Source organism: Plutella xylostella, chromosome 7, assembly GCF_932276165.1.
Source record: "Plutella xylostella chromosome 7, ilPluXylo3.1, whole genome shotgun sequence".
Classification (NCBI taxonomy): domain Eukaryota; kingdom Metazoa; phylum Arthropoda; class Insecta; order Lepidoptera; family Plutellidae; genus Plutella; species Plutella xylostella.
In genome coordinates this window covers 4,919,184-4,941,554 of record NC_063987.1, presented here as the reverse complement: position 1 = coordinate 4,941,554, position 22,371 = coordinate 4,919,184, and the positions used below count along the sequence as shown (strand labels likewise).

At 35.5% G+C, this 22,371-nt stretch overlaps 2 protein-coding genes across 2 annotated transcripts; one reads left to right on the top strand and one right to left on the bottom strand.

Moving 5' to 3' along the window:
- The first annotated feature begins 12,965 nt into the window (after positions 1–12,965).
- On the top strand, positions 12,966–13,984 carry LOC105390571. The gene is made up of 2 exons (XM_038106540.2): positions 12,966–13,375; positions 13,713–13,984. Exons 1-2 carry the CDS (start codon positions 13,117–13,119, stop codon positions 13,835–13,837), a joined length of 384 nt encoding a protein of 127 aa, XP_037962468.2. The 5' UTR covers positions 12,966–13,116; the 3' UTR covers positions 13,838–13,984.
- A 3,248-nt stretch (positions 13,985–17,232) lies between these two features.
- On the bottom strand, positions 17,233–19,366 carry LOC125488799. Its single transcript, XM_048622282.1, has 4 exons — positions 19,351–19,366; positions 19,202–19,269; positions 18,576–18,711; positions 17,233–17,356 (listed from the first exon to the last, which is right to left on the bottom strand). The coding sequence occupies exons 1-4, from the start codon at positions 19,364–19,366 to the stop codon at positions 17,244–17,246; spliced, it is 333 nt and encodes a 110-aa protein (XP_048478239.1). The 3' UTR covers positions 17,233–17,243.
- Between the last annotated feature and the right edge of the window lie 3,005 nt (positions 19,367–22,371).

Below are 22,371 nucleotides of genomic sequence, written 5' to 3'. Positions count from 1 at the left end.
ACTTAAAAATCTACTTACTTTACGTACCTGTAGCAATAAATAATGTCTACCATTCCATTGAGCTGTAGTTCCTACCTATGTAATAATCTAGATGGATTTGTTAACCACATTACTAGTGCCTCCTGCGTCAATGCGCCCTCCATGAAACATTAAGCACTTGCGAATAGGGTTTCGTTTTTCCCGACCTTTTTCTGTTCCCGGGAAACGGGAAATTTTTTCAAGATTTCCCGGGAATTCCCGGGAAACGGAAATTTATTTTAAATGCTAGTTTTTGCTATTTTCGGGTATTAAAACACTAACAATTAAATCAAATATACTTTTATAACTCTTACTTTTTTACTCGTATAGGTAGAAAAAAGCAACAGTCAGATAAATAAAATTAACAACCAAAATTATAATGATTTGTTTTACATGCAAAATCATTTGTTTTTCTTAATTGTAAATTAAACCAAAGGTATTATGATTAACAGTTTGAAAATAATATTATTTAAAATTAATTACACTTGAGGCAATGTTTTAGAAAAATTTATTCATTCAGCGATTTATCGCTCAACCTACTTCTTATTTTAGTTTTTTCTCTGTGTTAGTACCTAATTTTATAAAAATAAAAACGCGGACACAAAACCGGGACATAAAAAAATATAATTATAAACAAACAAAAACCCGACTGCACGCTAAAAAGGTGAAAACAAGTCCCAATGTTAATGAAAAGTATCGTGGACCACCAGAGGTTTCACCATTTAGCTGAATGTTACTTTTAGAAAACGGCCTTGTGTGGCGGTCAAGTTAGTCCCCGGAGTCCCCGCCTGCGATACTTTCCATTAACATTGGGACTTGTTTTCACCTTTATAGCGTGCAGTCGGGTTTTTTGTTTGTTTATAATGATATTTTTGTATTTGTAACTTTTTAGTTGTTTTTATTTTATGAAATTTTACGTCAGTAGTCGGGTGTTAGTTCATGAACATTTTTTATTTCAATAATTTTGGTGTTGTTATTTAAATACCTAAAATATGCATATTTTTGTAATGTGCAAATCAAGCCCATTCATTTGATACCCCACACGGCATAGTTGCAAAAATATTATTTTTTTGATCATCACGTTATGTCCTCTAGAGGGCGCTATGTACATTTTAATGTAACGTCATCGCGCCATCAATACGCTTCTAACGATACCTCATACATCAAAATCTATCAAGCTGTTTAGGCTACAGGAGGGAACAAAGAAACAGACAAACATACATACATACATACAATCGAAAAACATTACCCTCCTCCTTCGGCAGTCGGGTAAAAAATATGACAGGCGTCTCTACCGTTAGTTTGGTTTTAGGTAAGAGAAACAGATAAATAAAGATGAAAATATAGCATAGAATCGATGAAAAATAATACCCGGGAATTCCCGGGAATGATATTTTTTTTCCCGGTTTCGGGAATGACATATTTCCCGGGAATTCCCGGGAACGGGAATTCCCGGGAACACGGGAACGAAACCCTAGTACTTACTGTAACTTTGGTTCTCAGTAAGAGAGACTAGGGTTAGTGGGTCATTCTATTCTATTATCTGTGGGGGTGTAAGAACCTGCACCTGGCTCTCTTGAATGGAACCATTGTGCATATCTCAAAGGTCTAAACCCCTGGTACTCAACTTTTTTTTTTTAAGGGCCACAAAAACCTTTAAGTGATGGTTTTGCTGGATAAAAGTAAAAAATATATGTTTTTTTAAGTATTATAAAACGATGTAAACTATCGAATAAAATATATAAAAAAAATGCATATTCCCTATTATCTCTCATGGCACGCGGGCCACTGATAAAGGCTCGGCGGGCCGCATGCGGCCCGCGGGCCGCACGATGAGTATAGCTGGTCTAAACCCCCTTATCTAAACTATCGAATAAGAGTATAAAAATATATGCATATTCCCTAATATTTGGGCACACGGCTCTCGACTTTTCAATAGTCTTTGCTGTCCTTTTCCGCAGCTGGCCACAGTTTACTCGTTCATACTGCGTAATAAATTTAATGTGTCCAGTTCTTCTGATTACGAGAATTCTTCCATAACTTAATTTAGAAAAAAATAACTACTTTTAAAATATACTAACGACTGCCATTATAACCTAAAAGTAGAAAGAGCAACTTGTGTCATGTTCATGTCATAATACTTACAATACAAATTTAATTTTATTGTGTTGCAATATGGAGCATATTTGAGTGGCTCGTTGACTAGCGAATGGCTGTTTACGCCTCATTACAATAGAACAACTAGTGGCAGCCCATACACTACCAACAAAAAATATAAAAAGTCCTAAACTTTGCAAACAAACAAGCATATCAAACAAGAAGTGGAGAGGTTATAGGAGGCTAGGATCTACTCGTATTGGAAGAATTTTTATGTGATCCATCGTATCTGATCACAACGAGCATCACAAATACTCGGTGACATTAACATTTCTTTGTTTACACTTGACATTTATTTAACTATACGCAAACGCAAAGAAGTTATTATTCTGAGATTGATATATAAAGAAATATGACGTCACATCCGCCCTAAGAAAATGGGTGACGTTTCTCGGAAGTTAGAATTTACCGAAGTTTTTTCGTACTTTTCAACTTCATTTACTTGCTCAAAAATAAATTATAATCAAAAATAATGATGGAGTCTTAGTTATGAAACAACAAAGTTTATTATAAATAATATTTGACCTTTATTTGAACCACTTGCATATTCCCTATTATGTAGTATGGTTGTATTGTCGACATCGACATCATAATTTTTGATTGATTATACCAATGACTATAGGTATAACGTTGGATTCTAATCAACTGTGTATGTAGTTAGTATTGCATGGTATTACCTACTAACAAGAATATCAGGTATAGATCTGTAAATAAAATTGACATTGCATGGTTTCTGTCTTTACCATTTAACTAGTCTCTAGGTGTACTTAAGTATAAAAAATAAAAAGAGACTTTCGAAACAAAATAATAAATGTGATAGTTTGATCGAGTTCTTACTTTGTTTATGGTAAGTAGGTACAATTTAACTACACGATATTTGTAACCTTGACACTTGAAGAAACACGGTAGAAAATTTCAACAGTTATCGTGCCACAGGTAGGTTCTTCTGGTCAGAGAAGCACATAGTTATGTTCCTTTGGCAGGCCTACTTCTACACTCAAAAGCATCACACTAACTATACTCTAGTCTTATTTTTGTTTAACAATTGTTAGCACATAAATAATGCCGTCAATTTGATTCGACCCACCGAAACGGTATTTTGGTTTTCAGCTTACTGATATGCAAGACGGCTGAATGGTGGAGTGGTTCGTGACCCTGACTGCTATGCCAAAGGTCCCGGGTTCGATTCCCGGCTGGGGCAGATATTTGTTTAAAGACAGATATTTTTACTTGGGTCTTGGGTGTTGATATATTTGTATTTAGTATATGTATCTATCTATGTAATTGTATAGATGTATCAGCTGTCCGACACCCATAACACAGATTGCCTAGCTTGGGGTCGGATGGCCGTGTGTGAGATGTCCCCACATATTTATTTATTTATTTGATATGCAAGGCAAGATGCATGTGATAATTACCCATCTAAATGCAGTACAAGTAGCTATGGTCATGCAAATGAGAAGCGGATCGGCAGCAACTGGGGCGCGTGATGTAACGTTGTGTTGCACAAAGATGTGCACTTCCACAGCCTACTTCAGGGGAAAATAGCTATTTGTCGAACTAAGTAGCGCTACTGTCTAAGTAAATACTAAAGTCATACTGTATAGGTACTTATAGGTACTTATTACCAATAAATTTTGAATTAATCATTGCCTAAGTAATATCTCTGCACTATGCAGGTTTACTGGGTTCCGCTCATCTCGCATAATCTTTATTGACCAAAACTCATTTCGCATAACTCGTATGGTCTAAACTTTTTTGGCCGAACCATCACTTTGCCAAGACTTATGTGGCATAAGGCTCGTTTGGTCTAAAACTCTTTAGGCACAATCTTTAAACACCTAAGTTTCGTTTGCTCAAATTTATGTTCGTCTATACCTATTTATAATCTTGTTTCTCCTAATGTTATCTTAATAAATAATATATTAAGTATGTAGTAAATGTACAAATTGTGGTATTTTTCTCCTACATCCCGAAAATCACGATATTGTATGATCAAAAAATCGAAAGTTAACGACCAATATAATTATTACAAACCCCATGAGATCGAAACCTAAAAATAGGTGCGACGACGAGCAAAGCGAGGAGGAGCGTGTTAGGTGCACATGTTCATCAAAACCAAAGCGGAGCGCAGCGAAGCGGAGCGGAGCGTTTTCCAAACAGCGGAAACAATACAAGGCACCAGTTTGCGCTATGTAGGGAGACGCTCCGTCAAAGTTAAAGCCAAACGAATATTATTACTTTGTATAAACCTATGCCATAGCATTATTAGGCTATTCAAGATTTGGCCATACCATTATTAGGCTAAACAATGTTATGCGAAATAACTTTTTACTAAACGAGATTTATGCCATACGATTTTCGGCGTAACGAGACTTTGACCAAACGTTACTATGCAATACGAGATAAGGCAAATAAATCTTATGCCAAAAAAGGTAGAACCAGGTTTACTACTTACTGCATTTAACGAGATAACTGGGCATTTTGTCATAATACCTACTAACTGTCTAACTATGCTGCAATCATTGCAATATTTACAATATATCAGTACTGATAGCATAATTTAGGAGCTTAATTGTTGGTTCGGCGTGGAATTTACTAATAAGCAATCAAATTGTGGGTGTTATTATTATCAAGACATACTTCTCAAGAACAATTCATAGCTGTCTTACTGCCAGTTTCTATAACTCTATCTATAAGTCGCAAACACAAGTTTCGAACCTCCGTTAAAGTAGCGTATTGTCAACTGTCACTGTCAAAATGTAAGGCAAACTTAGTTCCAAAGGTGACATTTGTTTTTTCCATATGTTAGGTGGAATTTCACCAAACGCTAAACGTCCCAAGTAACATTTTTGGTTTTAAAAAGGTTTTGAAAAGGTTCTAGAACCTTTGTATGGAAATCAACTCGTGAGACTTAGAAGGCTCGATAACCTTATAATAACCTTATATTAACCTCCTGAGTGCAAAAAGGGCCCACGTTTTAGAACCTTTCTGAGAGCTACAGCAAAACCTATAGCTCAAACCCAGAACCTTTTGAACAACTTACACAGAACCTAAATAAAACCTTCACAACCTTAATTTAACGTTAACATAACCTTGGAAGACAGCTTTTAAGTTCTAAATTAGTCCTGGTTGTAACTCTTCTATAACTTGAAACATATTTGATGGATATTTGTAATGCCTTCCCAGGACTCTCGGGTCTTAAAATGTTTCTGTGTAAGATTTTATAATAATTATAAAAACCGGCCAAGTGCGAGTCGGGCTCGCGCACAAAGGGTTCCGTAGCAGCAAAATTACAGTTAAATCAACCTATCTCAAAAACTATAAGAGATACTTTGATCAAACCAAAAATCGTTGAAAGAGTTAATTAGCATGCATCACCTCTATTTTTTTTAGAATTTTATACCCCGTAGTTATAAAAATAGAGGGGAGGGGACATACTTTTTACGACTTTGAGAGCTGATATCTCAAAAACCGTTCACTTTAAGAAAAATGTTTTTTAGAAAACTTTATATAATTTTAAAAGACCTTTCCATTGATACCCCACACGGGTATGTACATCGAAAAAAAAAATTTCATCCCTCAGTTACATGTATGGGGGGCCCCACCCCCAATTCTTTTTTTTACTATTTAGTGTCATATTTTTGTAGCGGTTCATACAACACATATTCCCATCAAATTTCATCACTGTAGTACTTATAGTTTCCGAGTAAATCGGCTGTGACAGACGGACAGACGGACATGACGAAACTATAAGGGTTCCGTTTTTGGCATTTTGGCTACGGAACCCTAATAAATGGTGCCATTACCTGACACTTTCCAAGACTCAAAATGGCTAACTTGTAAGTGTTGTATTAATACAAAATATAGTAAGTAGTTAGGCTGAAGTCAGGAAATATGAAAACCTTGTGCGACTAGCACTTTATTGTGATACTTTCGGATAATAGTTCTGTATAAGTGACGGGCCTTTTGTAAATGATAAATTTGAAGATATTTTAATTAAAAAAAATAGATAAAATTTTATGTTTGGTGTAAATTTATATTAGAAATAAAAGTACTGTCTATATAAAAAAACAAATATTTGGAATAGTATAGGAAACGCTACTGAATTTTCCCTTATTAATTAAAATGTATCTTTTTAGTAAGTTTTTTTTTATATTTCAGTGAAAAAATATGGCGGCCGTTAGGAAATTACTAAAAAGCATTAAACATATTTTGAGGATGCCTCTAAAGCTTTAAAATATTCTTGTAGGACTTAAATCATGCCTTTAGCTCATAGCCAGTGCTTAATGCTTTTGGTTTTCACCAAGTAGTCCTAATTTGTTTGCCTAGACAACTCTTATCAACCTAAAGGTTTAAGATAGGTTTTAAAAAATACTTATAAGTAATTTAAATATTCCATAACTTTATGGTTGTATCAAGGTTAAAAATTTAACCTTAAGCTCTCACTTTAGCATTAATGCTAGCTTTTCTAGAAGTAAATCAGGAGTCTACGACAACTATAAGATCCTAGAACTATATGCTCCTGAAATACATGTTAAAATAACGTTAATATAAACTCTTATCAGCAGCTACAAGGTTGTATTAATAAACAATTAGTTTTAGGACTTAGTAATCATTCTCAAGTACTCAATATGACCAGATAGCAAAGCATTAACCTTTTCACAACCCTTATAAAACCTAAAGGCATTTCTTACAACCTAAGCTCGAATGAAATGTTACTTGGGGTATTTAGTAGCCTGTCATACGTCTGTCAGTAAGTACAAAATGTATTTAAAATTTGATTTAAATACGTTTAGCGTTTGGTAAAAGTGACCCTTCGCGTAGATTCGAAAATAGTATCGAATCCTATGCTCGCGACACGGTGCGGTAGTTACTTTCATACGATTTTGACAGATTGTTACTTTTGATTATGTCAAAATCGTATGAAAGTAACTAGCAGTTATGGATAGATACAGATATAGAAACTGGCAGTTAGGGATGTTCACTTATAAAACCACTCCGTACAACAACTAACAACTGTCGTTTGTTTATTTGTGACGGATACGTATAAATACATTGGTAAAGCTAAAGTTTGGATTATAATTCTCCCTTAATTCAGCTCACGAGTGACATCGTTTTAAAAGCTGCTGCGTTGCATAGAAATGACCTAATGTACGAATAGTTGATGCGGGTTTAGCTCAAGTTTAGTCGATTCATAGTTTTCTTCAAAACGGAGTAAAAATGCATCATGTAAAATAAAAAAAATAAAGGCTAAGTAGTAAGGTACCCACTTCAAAACAAACTTTTACTTATTTATTATACTTACTTATTTATCATACTTACTTACTTATTTATTATACTTATTTATTATTATACATGCACATAAAAAGAAAAAGACTACTTACTTAAGTAATGCATGAAATCCATAATGGTATGATCAATTAGAAATCAATCACACTCAATCAAAAAGTTATTTTTGAAGGAGTACATTATTATTTTATAACTCAATGTCTGCAGGGAAGCTTTAGCATCCATTAGCTTTAGATATATTATATATTTATATTTCGTTTATTTTCCAAAAACATTTTATAATAGGTAAGTACATAAGTTGGTTGTAGGTACTACTCCGAGCATTATGGTCAACCATAGGCTCCATCATTTTACACTGACACCCATCACCTCAGTAACAAAAGCTTATCTTTTGTGTTTTGTGTACACAGACGCTAGACGGTAAGGTCAATGTTTTCACACCATCTACATTTCATAACACTTTATCAATTGTATTAAATTAATACCTTGGTACAAAATTCTCACAACTATAAGGTATCACTTTATTCACTTATAGCTACGGTTTTATTTATTTACCTACTCAATGAAATTAAAGGCTTAGCTGGTTGTTTACTATTACGTAATGGCATACCTACCCGAATCATAAATTATGTATAAGTATACCAGGTCAAGTGCGAATCGTACATTAAGAAAGCAATTTAGGTTCTACGCTCAAGTAGATCAGCTATGCCTGTTCCTTAAATCATAGTCGTCGACCCAGGGGTAAAGTTAATACATTTTTGAACACTAAGTTCAAACTATTATGTACCTACTTATACCTAAAGCCATTTTTTATTGTCCCACCTGCTTTAGAGCTTTCAGGCAGCAGATAGCTTCATATGGGTCAAACTTAAGTATATTATTTACATAGGACAAATATTTAGGAAAATGAAAAGGAAATTACCTACCTAACTATTGAATAGGAAAATCGTCATGATTCGGCTTTTTATCCAAAAAATTGGCTTTACCATCAAAACTTTATGGACACTAGCTAATCGCTGTCAAAATTGGCCAATTTCGTACTTTAACTATCACACTTTAATACATTTAACTACAAATTCTAATTACAAATCAAGAATCGAGTTGTTGGTACCATCGTTATAAATCTCCTCAAATGATGTATACTAAATAAAACGTCCAAGGTTGGCGGCTCCTTTCGTAACATCATTACGCTTATCTTGTCGGAATCCAACTCGGCATAGGTACGTAATCAAAAACAAACCTTTCCTCCACAACTTAGCATCTCGGAGGTAGGGTTTCGTTCCCGTGTTCCCGGGAATTCCCGTTCCCGGGAATTCCCGGGAAATATGTCATTCCCGAAACCGGGAAAAAAAATATCATTCCCGGGAATTCCCGGGTATTATTTTTCATCGATTCTATGCTATATTTTCATCTTTATTTATCTGTTTCTCTTACCTAAAACCAAACTAACGGTAGAGACGCCTGTCATATTTTTTACCCGACTGCCGAAGGAGGAGGGTAATGTTTTTCGATTGTATGTATGTATGTATGTTTGTCTGTTTCTTTGTTCCCTCCTGTAGCCTAAACAGCTTGATAGATTTTGATGTATGAGGTATCGTTAGAAGCGTATTGATGGCGCGATGACGTTACATTAAAATGTACATAGCGCCCTCTAGAGGACATAACGTGATGATCAAAAAAATAATATTTTTGCAACTATGCCGTGTGGGGTATCAAATGAATGGGCTTGATTTGCACATTACAAAAATATGCATATTTTAGGTATTTAAATAACAACACCAAAATTATTGAAATAAAAAATGTTCATGAACTAACACCCGACTACTGACGTAAAATTTCATAAAATAAAAACAACTAAAAAGTTACAAATACAAAAATATCATTATAAACAAACAAAAAACCCGACTGCACGCTATAAAGGTGAAAACAAGTCCCAATGTTAATGGAAAGTATCGCAGGCGGGGACTCCGGGGACTAACTTGACCGCCACACAAGGCCGTTTTCTAAAAGTAACATTCAGCTAAATGGTGAAACCTCTGGTGGTCCACGATACTTTTCATTAACATTGGGACTTGTTTTCACCTTTTTAGCGTGCAGTCGGGTTTTTGTTTGTTTATAATTATATTTTTTTATGTCCCGGTTTTGTGTCCGCGTTTTTATTTTTATAAAATTAGGTACTAACACAGAGAAAAAACTAAAATAAGAAGTAGGTTGAGCGATAAATCGCTGAATGAATAAATTTTTCTAAAACATTGCCTCAAGTGTAATTAATTTTAAATAATATTATTTTCAAACTGTTAATCATAATACCTTTGGTTTAATTTACAATTAAGAAAAACAAATGATTTTGCATGTAAAACAAATCATTATAATTTTGGTTGTTAATTTTATTTATCTGACTGTTGCTTTTTTCTACCTATACGAGTAAAAAAGTAAGAGTTATAAAAGTATATTTGATTTAATTGTTAGTGTTTTAATACCCGAAAATAGCAAAAACTAGCATTTAAAATAAATTCCCGTTTCCCGGGAATTCCCGGGAAATCTTGAAAAAATTTCCCGTTTCCCGGGAACAGAAAAAGGTCGGGAAAAACGAAACCCTAGTAAGTACTTACATACAATACAAATATTACTTTATATTCATATTGCCATAATAGCGTAATATTGTGTACAAAGGTCCTCTGGTTTGCGCGCTCCCATTTCAAAAGAGCTACTAGCAGCTATTTACGAGCTCCCATTACAAAACAGCCACTGGTCACACTTTATTACCATTACAAAACAGCCACTGATCACACTTTATACACTTCCTTTTTCGTTTGTTACCATGACAACATTGGTTTGTTGAAAATACAAAAGTACTCTGTGATTACTTGATTAGGTAAAAAATCTATGCCGACTGACGGGACTCATTATTCTGAGCCGTGAAATTAAACGATTATGACGTCACGACAGCCCGCCATCCTGACGGGAATTTCAAAGTGGTCGTGATGGTTGTAATTTTTTAACTTTCTTTAAAATACCTTAAATTACTTATTTTGGCGTTGAATTTTTTTTTACTATAATAAAGTCATGTAAAACTATCCAATAAAAGTATAAAAAAAAATTACGCATATTCCCTATTTATACTACCTGCAAACACTGAACGGATATCCTCGACTGTGTTTCCGGTTCGTTAAGCTCTTGTCGTCTAGTGAGCTTTTGTATGGAGGGCATAGACACAGTAGTAGCTAAGTATACTGTTGATATTCTAGTCATATTTAGGTATTTTCATAATTATGTTTCAGTGTAGAGGGTTCAATTATTAGTAAATGCTTTAATATAAGTACTTATAAGCAATTCAGTTAAGAAAATACATACCAAAGTATTACTTAAGTAAGCACTTTACTGTCGTACCTACTGTATGAAATCCAAGAAATATGAATAAGAAGGGAATCTGCTGTACCATAGACTAATAGTCTATGGCTGTACTTAACAATTATTTGTATTACATACCTACCTATGGACACCGTATATATTGTTATTACAACATAGACGGTGCGGTGGTAAGCGGGGTAATTATTATTAGGCTCTCTTTTCAATAGCTGCAGTAGCTACTTAAAATTAACACATTTATTTGTCAACACTACATCTCAGCTGTCTGTACAATCCATGCAGACAATTTAATGTTTATTATCTATCATTAATCTCTAGCCAAGGCGTACAATTAGTTGATAATGGTGGATCGCCTTGCGAGTGCTCTGATTTAGTTCCGTTTCCGATTTATATTTCATTATGTTATGATTTATAGGTAAAACTGCGGATATAGAGCTGTACAGGGTGTCTTAAATGTATACCAGCAGATGGATGTTATACACTTGATGGATGTATAGGTTAATAAAATTTTGGTTGTCGCTATGCGTTGTCTAATCGGCATCTGCGTGTTATAATTAAATAGGACGTAGGTCGTTTAGCCATTTTCGTGTTTCAGTAATAGCCTAGTCTAAGAGCTTGATTTTAGTCATCGTTTTTGGGATATTACGTGGCAGTTTCAATCCCTACAGTCATTTAACCGGTGTATCATGTTGTATGTAGATGTAGACCTCTTAAATTCTTCATGGTCGATAATACTCTCAGTTCTAAATAGTAATTTAAGCTCCAGTGATCTTCATCCAAGCTGGAAGCTTCAATCGAGCTTAAAAGCTAAATTCCCAGTTCTAGGAGTTAATAACAGCCCCGGAAGCACTTGAAGAAGGTTACTTGCCACGGAGGCTATATATTGTGGGCTCAGGCGGCGCCGGCGCAGTGCTCGCTGTGACCGTGACTCCGACTGTAAGTGTCGACTACATTCTTGTGTTGTGCTATTCGAACGTTGAATTCAAATTTTCGAACGCGTAGTGTTCTTGTTCTATTTTGAGTGGTGTTGCTGGCTGGATAGTGGTTTTTGTTTGTTTTTTTATTTGTGCCAGTGAGTTACTTACAAAAAGCGCATAGTACCAGGGTTATTTATGTGATATTTTTGTTTAGGTGGATTCAAAGATCATCGAAAACTTTATGAAGTACCTTAGCATGTCGGTGACATACACTAAAGTTGTTGGTCAAGGGTTGGTTACTCTAATAAAGCGTTAATTGTACCTGCTCACCCAATGCACATCTATAGTTACTTCGTAATGTATTTGCTGGGCCAATCCTCAATGACTACAATGTCTGCACTTGCATCAATGCACTTCTTTGCAAAAAGCAATAATTTTGTTAATTGACGTATTTATTATGCACAAAGTATGATACTTATTACATGTGTCGCGACAGTAAGCTGCGTAATAAAATAATTTGTGTCAATGTTTAATAAAGTGAGTGTTTCCCAATGTTTTCTTGCTAAACTGATGTTCACTTAGCGCAAGTATAATATTTGTGTTTCTGCAATAATTATGATGACGACATTTAGAAGGGGTCATTACTTATTATACAGCTCAATGATTTGCAGTCACATGATCAAGACTTTGCAGGATTTTGCCGTAAAATCAAATCAATAAACTTGATATTTAGTTTATAATTAGGTAGTACCTAATTACTTTTATTTTTATTTTTATATGCATGCCTAAATAATTTTAATACAAAAAATCTTTTATTTTGCGTCCTGCGTGACAAACTGTGTTTTTACGGCTTGTTTTTGTGTAAGTTCGAACCTGCTGTGCGATTCTGTAAAATCAGACATCTCACTTCGATCTTCATTCTCCCTTCACCTTTCACTTCACGTATGTCATCTCATACATTAGGTATTTGTCAAAATCTCGAAATTGCGGAAATTACAGAATGCCAATTTCAAAACTCACTCCGGATTCAGAATCGAGTTTCAACCTAAGTATCTATAAAAAAGTTTGCATAGGAAGCATAATAGTAAATAAACTATTCGTCTTATGTTGATGGTAATACTTAAAAAGTATTCCAGTTTAATCCTCGCGACATTAGTTAACTACGGGAACGATAACATGTATTGAACTGATACAAAAAAGTTAATGATTTCTCATTTATTCTTATTTACCAAGACTTAAAAATTATTTAAACTTTTCAAAACCACAAATATGTAACTCATCCAATACTTTCGGGTGTCCCTGTGTACTTTCAATGACCATAACATAGCTTTTTCTACATCTCTAATTCCAGTCAGTCTCCAAAATGCGCGTGCTTCTACTCACTCTGGCCGCAGTGTCCGTGGCGCAGGCGCGGCCCGGCATCTTCACCCCCTTGCACTTCAGCGCCCCCCTGCACGCAGTTGCCGCCCCCGTGCACCCGCTAGGTGTGGAGTACGTGGACGCCGCGCCCCCGGTGGTGCGCCCCCACCCCGCTGTCGAGCTGAATGCGGAAAGTGAAGCGCTTCTGCCGCGCGAGCTGATCAAGTCCAGGGACTTCTATGATAACCCTGCTATAGCTGCTGGTAAGCTTTTTGGAAGTATACATTTTATTATAAGGTGCTTAAAGTTAGCATCCAGTGGCGTACTTTTTTTTAAAGTCGATTGACCGGTGAAGTTTTAGCCATCAGCCGGTTACAGGGTCTTAGTTACAACTTGAAGATTGAAAATTAGACATGTTAGATACTATTTTTAAGTATCTGTGTAGATATACCCATCAGCTGACCGATTATACCCATATACCATGCCAGGCTCTGCCTAGTTTGAGGTTGGATGGCCGTTGGCTATGTATGAGATCTATTATAATTATTTCCATGTTGGAGATGTCCCGACATATAATAATTACCCCATGTGGTCCTGCAGGTCTGGCCAAGGAGTCGTGGTTCACGAACAAGGAGATGCGCGTGGTGGAGCGCGAGGCGGAGAAGATCCCCCGAGAGAGGATCTACCACATCGTCAAGAGCGCCGGCTTCTTGGACCGCCACTAGAATGTTTTAGATGAAATTCTATCTATCGATAGCTGACAGTTACTTTCATACGGTTTTGACAAATTTGAAAATTGTGTGATAACTATCAGCTATATATAGATAGAGTATTGAAACGGGCAGTTTGTCAGCCTGTGTCTCGCTATACAGGGTGTTACAATAGTTAATGATTAGTGGGTGTTGCAAAAGTTAAGTAAGCCGAAAGAAGGCGAATGAGGGTGTCTTTCTGAACAACTTTTTCTACGATGATGAGAATGTGCAAAAAAATTACCTTTACGTGAAGTTTAACAACGACATCTTGATATTTTTATCGCGAATTCCCAAAAGTCGTAGAACAAAGGTTGTTTATAATGACTCACTAACTGCCAGTTTCTATATCTCTATCTATCCATAACTGGTAGTTACTTTCATACGATTTTGACATAATCAAGAGTAACAATCTGTCAAAATCGTATGAAAGTAACTACCAGTTATAGATAGATGAGTTATAGAAACTGGCAGTAAGTCATCTCCTTTCAGCTAACTATGTAATACCACTTTTACAACACCTGTATAACTGTTGCGTGACGAAATACGAAGTTTCCGAGAGCTGTCTAAGTCACTATATTTTGATAATGTTCGAGGTTTATTAATTATTACTTTTATGTAATAAGTGTAAATATATTTAAGGTTATTCATTATGTAAATACGTATGTTTAAGCTGTACTGTGATCTCGAGCAATAAGTACTTTAGTAAGTTATTGTTCAATAAACTTTTTATAATTGAAACTCTGGTAGTTATTAATTTAATATATTATGTAAGTATATTTGACTTTATTTATACTCAAGAAGGTAGCAATAACTCAAAAATGACTGAGCTCATTTTGAACTATTTGTGCAAGTCGAAGGAAGATTCATAAGGTGAGTAAGTACAAGTGACTTTTCGGATAATAAAATATAATATTCGTTTTTAACAAAAAAAAAACTACCTGCTCATAATATGCTCATTAATTAAGGACTGTTTATAAAGTTTAACATGAAACCTTCTATGAATTAACTATTAAAATGATTGTATCAGGGTCCACAGTCGGTCCTGTATAGTGGTTTCTTGAAGGAGCGCCCTCGCTTGCACGTCACCCAGCACTCGTGTACCGGCTTCTGAATGAAATCTGAAATTATGTACTATTATCATTATCTTCAAATGTGTTAACATCATAATTAAAACTGCTTCACAACCAGTAGGTATCTGAGTAGGGGGCTTTGCAGATGTCAAACTTGAGAGTTTGTGTCAAAGTTTGTCGGAAATGATTTGATAAGATGCTTACGATGTAAGTACGTTACGTTTAATTAGGTACTTAAAACATATACGTAGGTACTTAATTTAAATTTTAATCGACCACACTAATAAAGGCTATTAAATAAGTTATGTTATAAATGTTATACCTAATTGCCAATAAACTTTCATAACAATCTGGCGCCATGCCACTTGCATAATGAGATCAAAATTGGAAGAGGTTATTGCTCATTATCTTTTTGATTTTTATACTTTAGTCATTAAGTTTGTAATTAAACAGATTCTGAAGCGGAGCCCATTATCCTTCGACTGAAGTGGTTTAGTCTCAAGTGGGACAGTTTGCTGGCGCCATAAGCAAAGATAGCGCAGGGTCTGACCCTGCAGGGTAGACTGACCTTTCAAAGTCAACCCCCAGCTAAGAAGGGTAAAGTAAAGAGTGTAATGACTGGTTTTCTCAGGTCGTTGTTTTTTGTAAGACAAATACTAATAAAACAACTGTATTTAGGTAAATCAATTAATCAAAATAAGAGGTCCCCTAGTAACAAAATATAAGTGCCAATTACGGCTACGACTTGTGATCGATTTTCACTCTCACCCAATAAGACTTTGGGTCGCAATTCAATTTCAGACGAGACGGCTCAATTTTCCCAATAGTCGTGATTAGTAAAATGTTTACTTTGAAAATACTCTTGTGATTGAATAGTTATTGGTTTTCATGGAATCGGGATAAGGTATGATGAAATTAATGAATGAAAAGCAATTTGAATTATTACTTAGAAATTAAGAAAGTTTGAAATGTTTGTGTTCGTTATCAGAATATGATCTAGGAGTCTGGAGACAAATAAATCAAACCGGCTTCAGTTTTTTTGTATGTACTTACATAATTAGTTTTTGCTAAGAGAAACCAGCAAATACGTAGCCAGTCTGTGGTAGCGTTTGCGTATCAATAAAATAAATCAATATTTCAATATTTTGCACAGCTTGAACCTACCCCATTGGTCAAGAGCGAGCTATGAATGTTATGGCTGTTGCCTGCAAAAAATTAACCTTTAAGGTTCACGGGAGCTAGGCTGGCTGAGCTGAAATTAGGGGGACAATGTACATAGTATCCACTTGAGAGAGCCACTTCAGAGTAGAATATAATAGGGTCCAATTCCTAAGATGACGTACCTTTCTTACTGTCGCAGTTGAACTCATGCAGGTCACACGAGTCTATGAAGGTCCTCATCTCCCCGCACGAGTCGATCCCGCACAGCGGCACCTGGTCGTGCCGGCAGATGTCCGCCATCTTGCACTCCTGTAGCAGCTGGAGGGTGTACAGGTCGGGGTTTTATAAGTGGCGTTCTCCAGGACAATGAATGAGACACACAAAAAAAGAATTTGGAAGCAAAAAACAACCTGCATAGTCAGCTTTTTATTTACTGGAGATTAGAAATAGTTCATTATCCAAAGAAGTATAAGTGCTTATACAATATCATTATTTGGGAAATTTCTCCAGGGATACTTGGATCCTTAGCATAAATTATTTGTGTAATGTGTAGTTCCATACCTCTTCTTGTACTTAGTGCTAGATTTCAGCTAGATTCAGGTAATATTTTGACAGAAGGACTTACTTTCTCTTGGTCCACATGAGCATCGCAGATTTTAACACAAATCCATACAAAAATCAGAAGCATAGCAACATTTGAATGCATCTTGTTGTAAACTGAACATTATCGTATGTTTAACTTCTAACGCTTCGTCAAATGCGGCACGTAATCAATAATCGAATAAGTACCTAACTAAGTAGATACGTAAAATATATAGTATTGAAAATCTAATAAAAACATACGGGATTTATGGGCACTTTTGAAATATCGTATAAAATTTTATAGAGTTTAAAATAGTAGAGGTGCCTACAAATAATAGTAAAACTGGAACTAAGATAGTAGATATATACCTATATTATAGTTTTCAAATAGATATTTTTATGAGAGATATACAATGTATACGCAGATATGGTATGGTATAATATACATCACTACAGTAAAATTCCGAAAAACGGAGGTTTAGTAAAATAGCAATAGCATTATTTTTAAACGCCGCCGCCGCTCTAAAACTCTATAACCACAAAAAACTCATCAAATTATTTTAGACTTAAAGTTTATTTTTATTATTAACGTTACAATCAGTTCTATATTCTGGCTTCTTGAAGGACCTTCCTCTCTTGCAGGTCACCCAGCACTCGTGGATCGGGCGCTGCTTGAAGTCTGAAAACAAATTAGAGCTTCTTCACCATCATTATAAACTTTGAAACAATGACACTTCCCCTGCAAATATCTTCATCACACAAGCCGTATAAAACGTATATCACTGCAGGACGCGTCGAAGAAACCTCCAGTATATTGGAAGAGGCTCCACAAGAGCCTCTTCCAATATACTGGAGGTTTCTTCGACGCGATCTAAATCGATCGCTAGTTTCAATACTCTACCTATCTATCGCGATCCAAGGCCTTGTTCTCCCTGGACACCGCGCGGACCAACAGCGGTAGTCGAGCACCTCTGAGACGGATGTGTGAGACGTATAATAAAGTACTCCACCCAGTTGACTTATTCACTATGAGTAAATTGAAATTCAAAAATCAAATAAGATGTATACTGGATGATACTCAAAATGCGAAGCCTAGTAAATAATATAGTAGGTACTTACTAAAAATACTGTAGATATAGATTTTCAAAATTATATATAATAATGTAGAATTTTCTATTTAATTTAATTAGACAATAATTTTATAATGTATAATAATTAGGATGCATGATTTATTTTCCCTTTTAATAAATTGCATGCTTAATTTTAGTCATAAATATTTTTATATCAACTAAATTAATTCTAAAATGTCACCAAATAAAGTATTATAATATTATATCCCTGAGAAAAATGTTCAAGGAAGTAGATTTAAGCATTTATTTTATATCCGTCTGCATATTACTCTCTGTGATCTATTTCTGTTATTTTTCCTAAATAAATAAATAAATAAATAAATAAATAAATAAATAAATAGCTGATAGTTATCAGCTATCATACGATTTTGACACATAAAAAGTTGCATACTATCTATATGCATAATTCGTATGAAAGTAACTGTCAGCTATAAATAGATAGAGTTATTGAAACTGGCGTTAATCGACGAACGAAAGAACGAGAAAAATGAAAACGAGATAGAGTCGTGGTTATAGCGCTGCAGTTTTGTTTTTCTAAAGCTTCGGAGCGCTGCGCTAACCACGGCTCTATCCCTTTGTATTATTTTTCGTTTGTTCATCAATTTAGACAGTGACCCCCCGTGTACATACCCTTCTTGCTATGTGGCAAGTGTCGTGGTCAGCGCTGTAGTTTTGTTTTTCCAAGTTTCAGAGCGCTGCGCTTACCTCGGCCTTTTTTACAATTTTTTATTCATTTGTCGATTTAGCCTCTAACCGTCCTGAACTTACCTTTCTTGCTATCGCAGTTGAACTCGTGCATGTCGCAGGTGTCGATGAAGGTCCTCATCTCGCCGCACGAGTCGATCGCGCACATCGGCACCTTGTCGTGCACGCACAGGTCCGCTATCTTGCACTCCTCCTCGTTCTGGAAGGATGAAGAAGGTGAAAGAATCATCAGCATTAGCCCTCTATTGCCCACTGTTGAACTGACAATCATCATCATCATCACGACCCATCACGTCCCCACTGATGGGGCACGGGTCTCCTTCCAATGAAATAAGGGTTTTAGGCCTAGTCCACCACGCCGGCCTATTACGGTTTGGTGGACCCCAACACAAGCAAGCTTGAGCCTAGAAAATAATCATCATTATCAGCCAATAGAGGGCCCACTGTTGAACTAAGAATACCATCAGAAAATTACAACATTTAGGACTTTCACTTAATAACATGTTCCTTAGGACTCTCTACAGAGGTAAGTACCATTATTTACTTCCGTGACTGAATTTTAGCCCCTTCTTAAAGGATGGAATTTAATCAGAGATGTTCCTCTTGCTAGATAATGTAGGTATGTATACAATTTAAGAATTGAATCCATGATGAAAGTAGCTCATGCAGGCTAAAAAGTTTTTACTTACCTTTATAGTTTCACTGTGACTGGTAACACATGCAACGAAGTAAGCGAGGCACACTGAAATTTCCCAGACTTGGTTAGAGTTTTCTTTTAGAGAGTTATAGCTAGTTACGTACTTATATATCCAATACATTCATAGGTAGGTAGACTCACCTAAACGTAAATCCATTATCAAAATTATCTGAACAGATAGCAGATGAATCGTAACAGCATTAGTTTGGGCATTTTAGTTTATTTCTATTTGCACACAATTTAGTACCTATTTATGATTCATACCAATAATCCAATAAACGAAATATACCTATGTAGTGGGTACCTGTACGTATATTTTATACATAAAAATGTTATGGCTTAATAAAAAGGAACCTATTGAAATCAATCTACACGATTGTTTCAAACAATTTTTTTACTTTTACATTTGAATAAAGTTATTTCAGACCGTATTTTATACTCCGTTTAAGTACCTTGGTATTTGATGTTTGTGTTTAGCGCTACTTAGATGTCACATAAGAACTGATTATGATATGCTTTTCCAATGGTATTTCAATTAAGCTAGCAATCCCTACAGGCTACATAAAATGTAATTGGCTCCATAGTGCTCTCAATAGTTTCAGTAATAATACTAATAATCCAATCAATAGCAGAAGTAGAGAGGCGTGTAAAATGTAGAGTAAAGCAATTTACTATCGAGAGGCGGCGCAGATTCAATCACTCAGCTAACAACTTATCTTCTTCATGAAATAGCAACTACCTATGTACACACGGCAACGTTAAATGGTTGGCAGGGCACACTAACGTAGGTAGTGTATGTGTGTGTCGGCGACGTCGACGTAATTATTTAGTTCTGGGCAACCCACACACGGATATTGTAAGCATGTAGTTGTGCCAGTGACAATGATTCATTGTTTTTATGATATGAAGCAAAATTTTGCGAGACATTGTAATAGATTGAATGGCTCAGTTAGTATGATACAAGACTTACAATAATCGGTATGGTGGTTCAAATCCCACTGAACTTACAATATTCCTTTTTTGTTTTTTTTTATAGATTTAATTTATTTTTAATATGGTTAATAATATTATTGTAGTATATACGAATAAAAGCAACACAGAAAGTAAATGAAACAAGTTATTAAGTGTTAAAATTACCAAATTTATTCTTGCCGTAGCATAAACATTAAGGATGTTACGTTTTTGTTGTTTTCCGTTTTAAAACATAGTTTTAGTTTATATTAATAATGAAAATTTTCAATTAGCAGTTTTAAATCATAATAAACATCAGAAAAGGATGGACTGGCTGTTTTACTAAAGTAAATAGGCAAGTCATTAGTTATATGAATCAACATTGAATAGGCCGCAGATCAGCACCTGGTCGTGGTAGCAGCTGTACGCCACCTCGCAGATACCCTTCAGCTCTGACTGGGGAAGACAACGACTGGTTAAGAATTCTCAAGGCATACCCTACTACCCCGGTTGGACTGGTCCACCGATTTAAAACCGCTCAACGGGCAATGGAGAGAGCTTATTGCTTGGTGTTTCTCTATAGTCCTATAGGACCATATCAGAAATGAGGTAGGTACTAATTCGTAAGAGAACTCGAGTATCCAAATCTGCAAGCTGAAGTGGTATAATTTTCACCACTTTTTCGCCATAATATCTTACGTCCATCCTTGTCTGATTTAAAGGACTTTTCATCACTAAATATCACCACATTGTTGCACCAATCAAAGTTTAAAATAGTCAGTCGCAAAACGCACTCTGTTTCGACGATGCTGATCGGTTAGAGCAGTTTTCTTCGTCGGCCTCCGACACCGCAACCCAGCAGCACGCAAGTGAACCCGTACGGTTTGTAGGGATAGATTATGTGTTGTGGCCGTAGAACGGGTGCTGCAGAACGGATCAGCGCTATGTGCAGCTACGATTTCTCGATGGCGTGTTGATGCATCCGTATAGACGACTACTGTCTACATGTCCCGAATCTGCGTATCGGTGAACCCATAATTGAACAGTTCTCCTCTGCAAACAAAAAAAACAAATACTTAGCTTATACAAATACAAATACTCTAACAGTCAAATAAAATATTTGCAATTCTATGTTACTTACCGTTAAACGTCTTGCGATTTCACTGATTGTAATGTTTTGTTCATATAAATACGATTATCTCCGCCTTTTTGAACATGGTTAAGTGACTTTCCATAGTGACTGCGAAGAGTAATTAATTAAATTGACAAATCACAAAGTGAATCACTTTGCAGACGCAGAGGTGAATTGTCACTAAAACTAAAAACAAATTTCGTTTATTCATATTGTATGAGGGTAGAATGGTTTTAATTCTCAAATGAAGAACGAATCATATATTTTTGGCGAAGAGAAATAGTCGACAGCTATGCAGCTTGTAGTCATTTGTCAGTTTCAAATATATTAATGTTATACTCAACAGCGTTTAAATGAACGCAAAATTTGAATTAAGTTAAATAAAAATAACCATCCGTGGACTCGAACTCACGACCTATGTTTCATTAGTCTAACATTCTACCAATGAGCTACGAAGTGTATAGACACAGGTAGTGAAATTTTGCTTCACATCAATTTTATAACTATTTCACTAACACTACCGGTTGATATTTTTATGTCACAGCTGGTATACGGGCGTTTGCCTACGCGCAAACTCGTTTGTGCTGTTGTGTGTGTGTGTGGTTTGTTACTGGTGTGTAAACCGATTTCTGCGTTTATGCACACATAGACAACGTTAGTGTGCACACATACACTACGTTAGTGTGCCCTGCCAACCATTTGACGTTGCCGTGTGTACATAACAATTTCAGGGTCTTGATCTTGATACTGTTGTATTGATTTTATTGTAACGTTGTTTTATAATAAGTGAATAGTAATTTGATAGATAAAGTTATATGTTAAGAAGTGTCCGAAGTATACTTAAGTAGGTAGGTATACATAGATTTAAGTGAGACGCCAATTACTTAACTAACTTTTATTTAAAAACGAATTTGTTTCAATATTAATTTATTACTTAAGATATTGTAGGTAGGTACTTAGCCGACGTTGATATCCAAATCTCTTTCGTTTGGGCAGCTATCGTCATCTTTAACGTGCCTGAAAACTGAAAAATACAGGTTGAATATCTACCATTATAAATTGAACAAATAAAAACAAAA

Coding starts and splice junctions, on each gene's coding strand:
- LOC125488799 (XM_048622282.1), bottom strand. Junction 18,712..19,201: donor GTCACAGTGAAACTATAAAG/GTAAGTAAAAAC, acceptor TCATCCTTCCAG/AACGAGGAGGAGTGCAAGAT. Junction 17,357..18,575: donor CAACTGCGATAGCAAGAAAG/GTAAGTTCAGGA, acceptor ATTTGTTTTCAG/ACTTCAAGCAGCGCCCGATC.
- LOC105390571 (XM_038106540.2), top strand. CDS start 13,117: ATGCGCGTGCTTCTACTCACTCTGGCCGCAGTGTCCGTGGCGCAGGCG. Junction 13,376..13,712: donor TAACCCTGCTATAGCTGCTG/GTAAGCTTTTTG, acceptor GTGGTCCTGCAG/GTCTGGCCAAGGAGTCGTGG.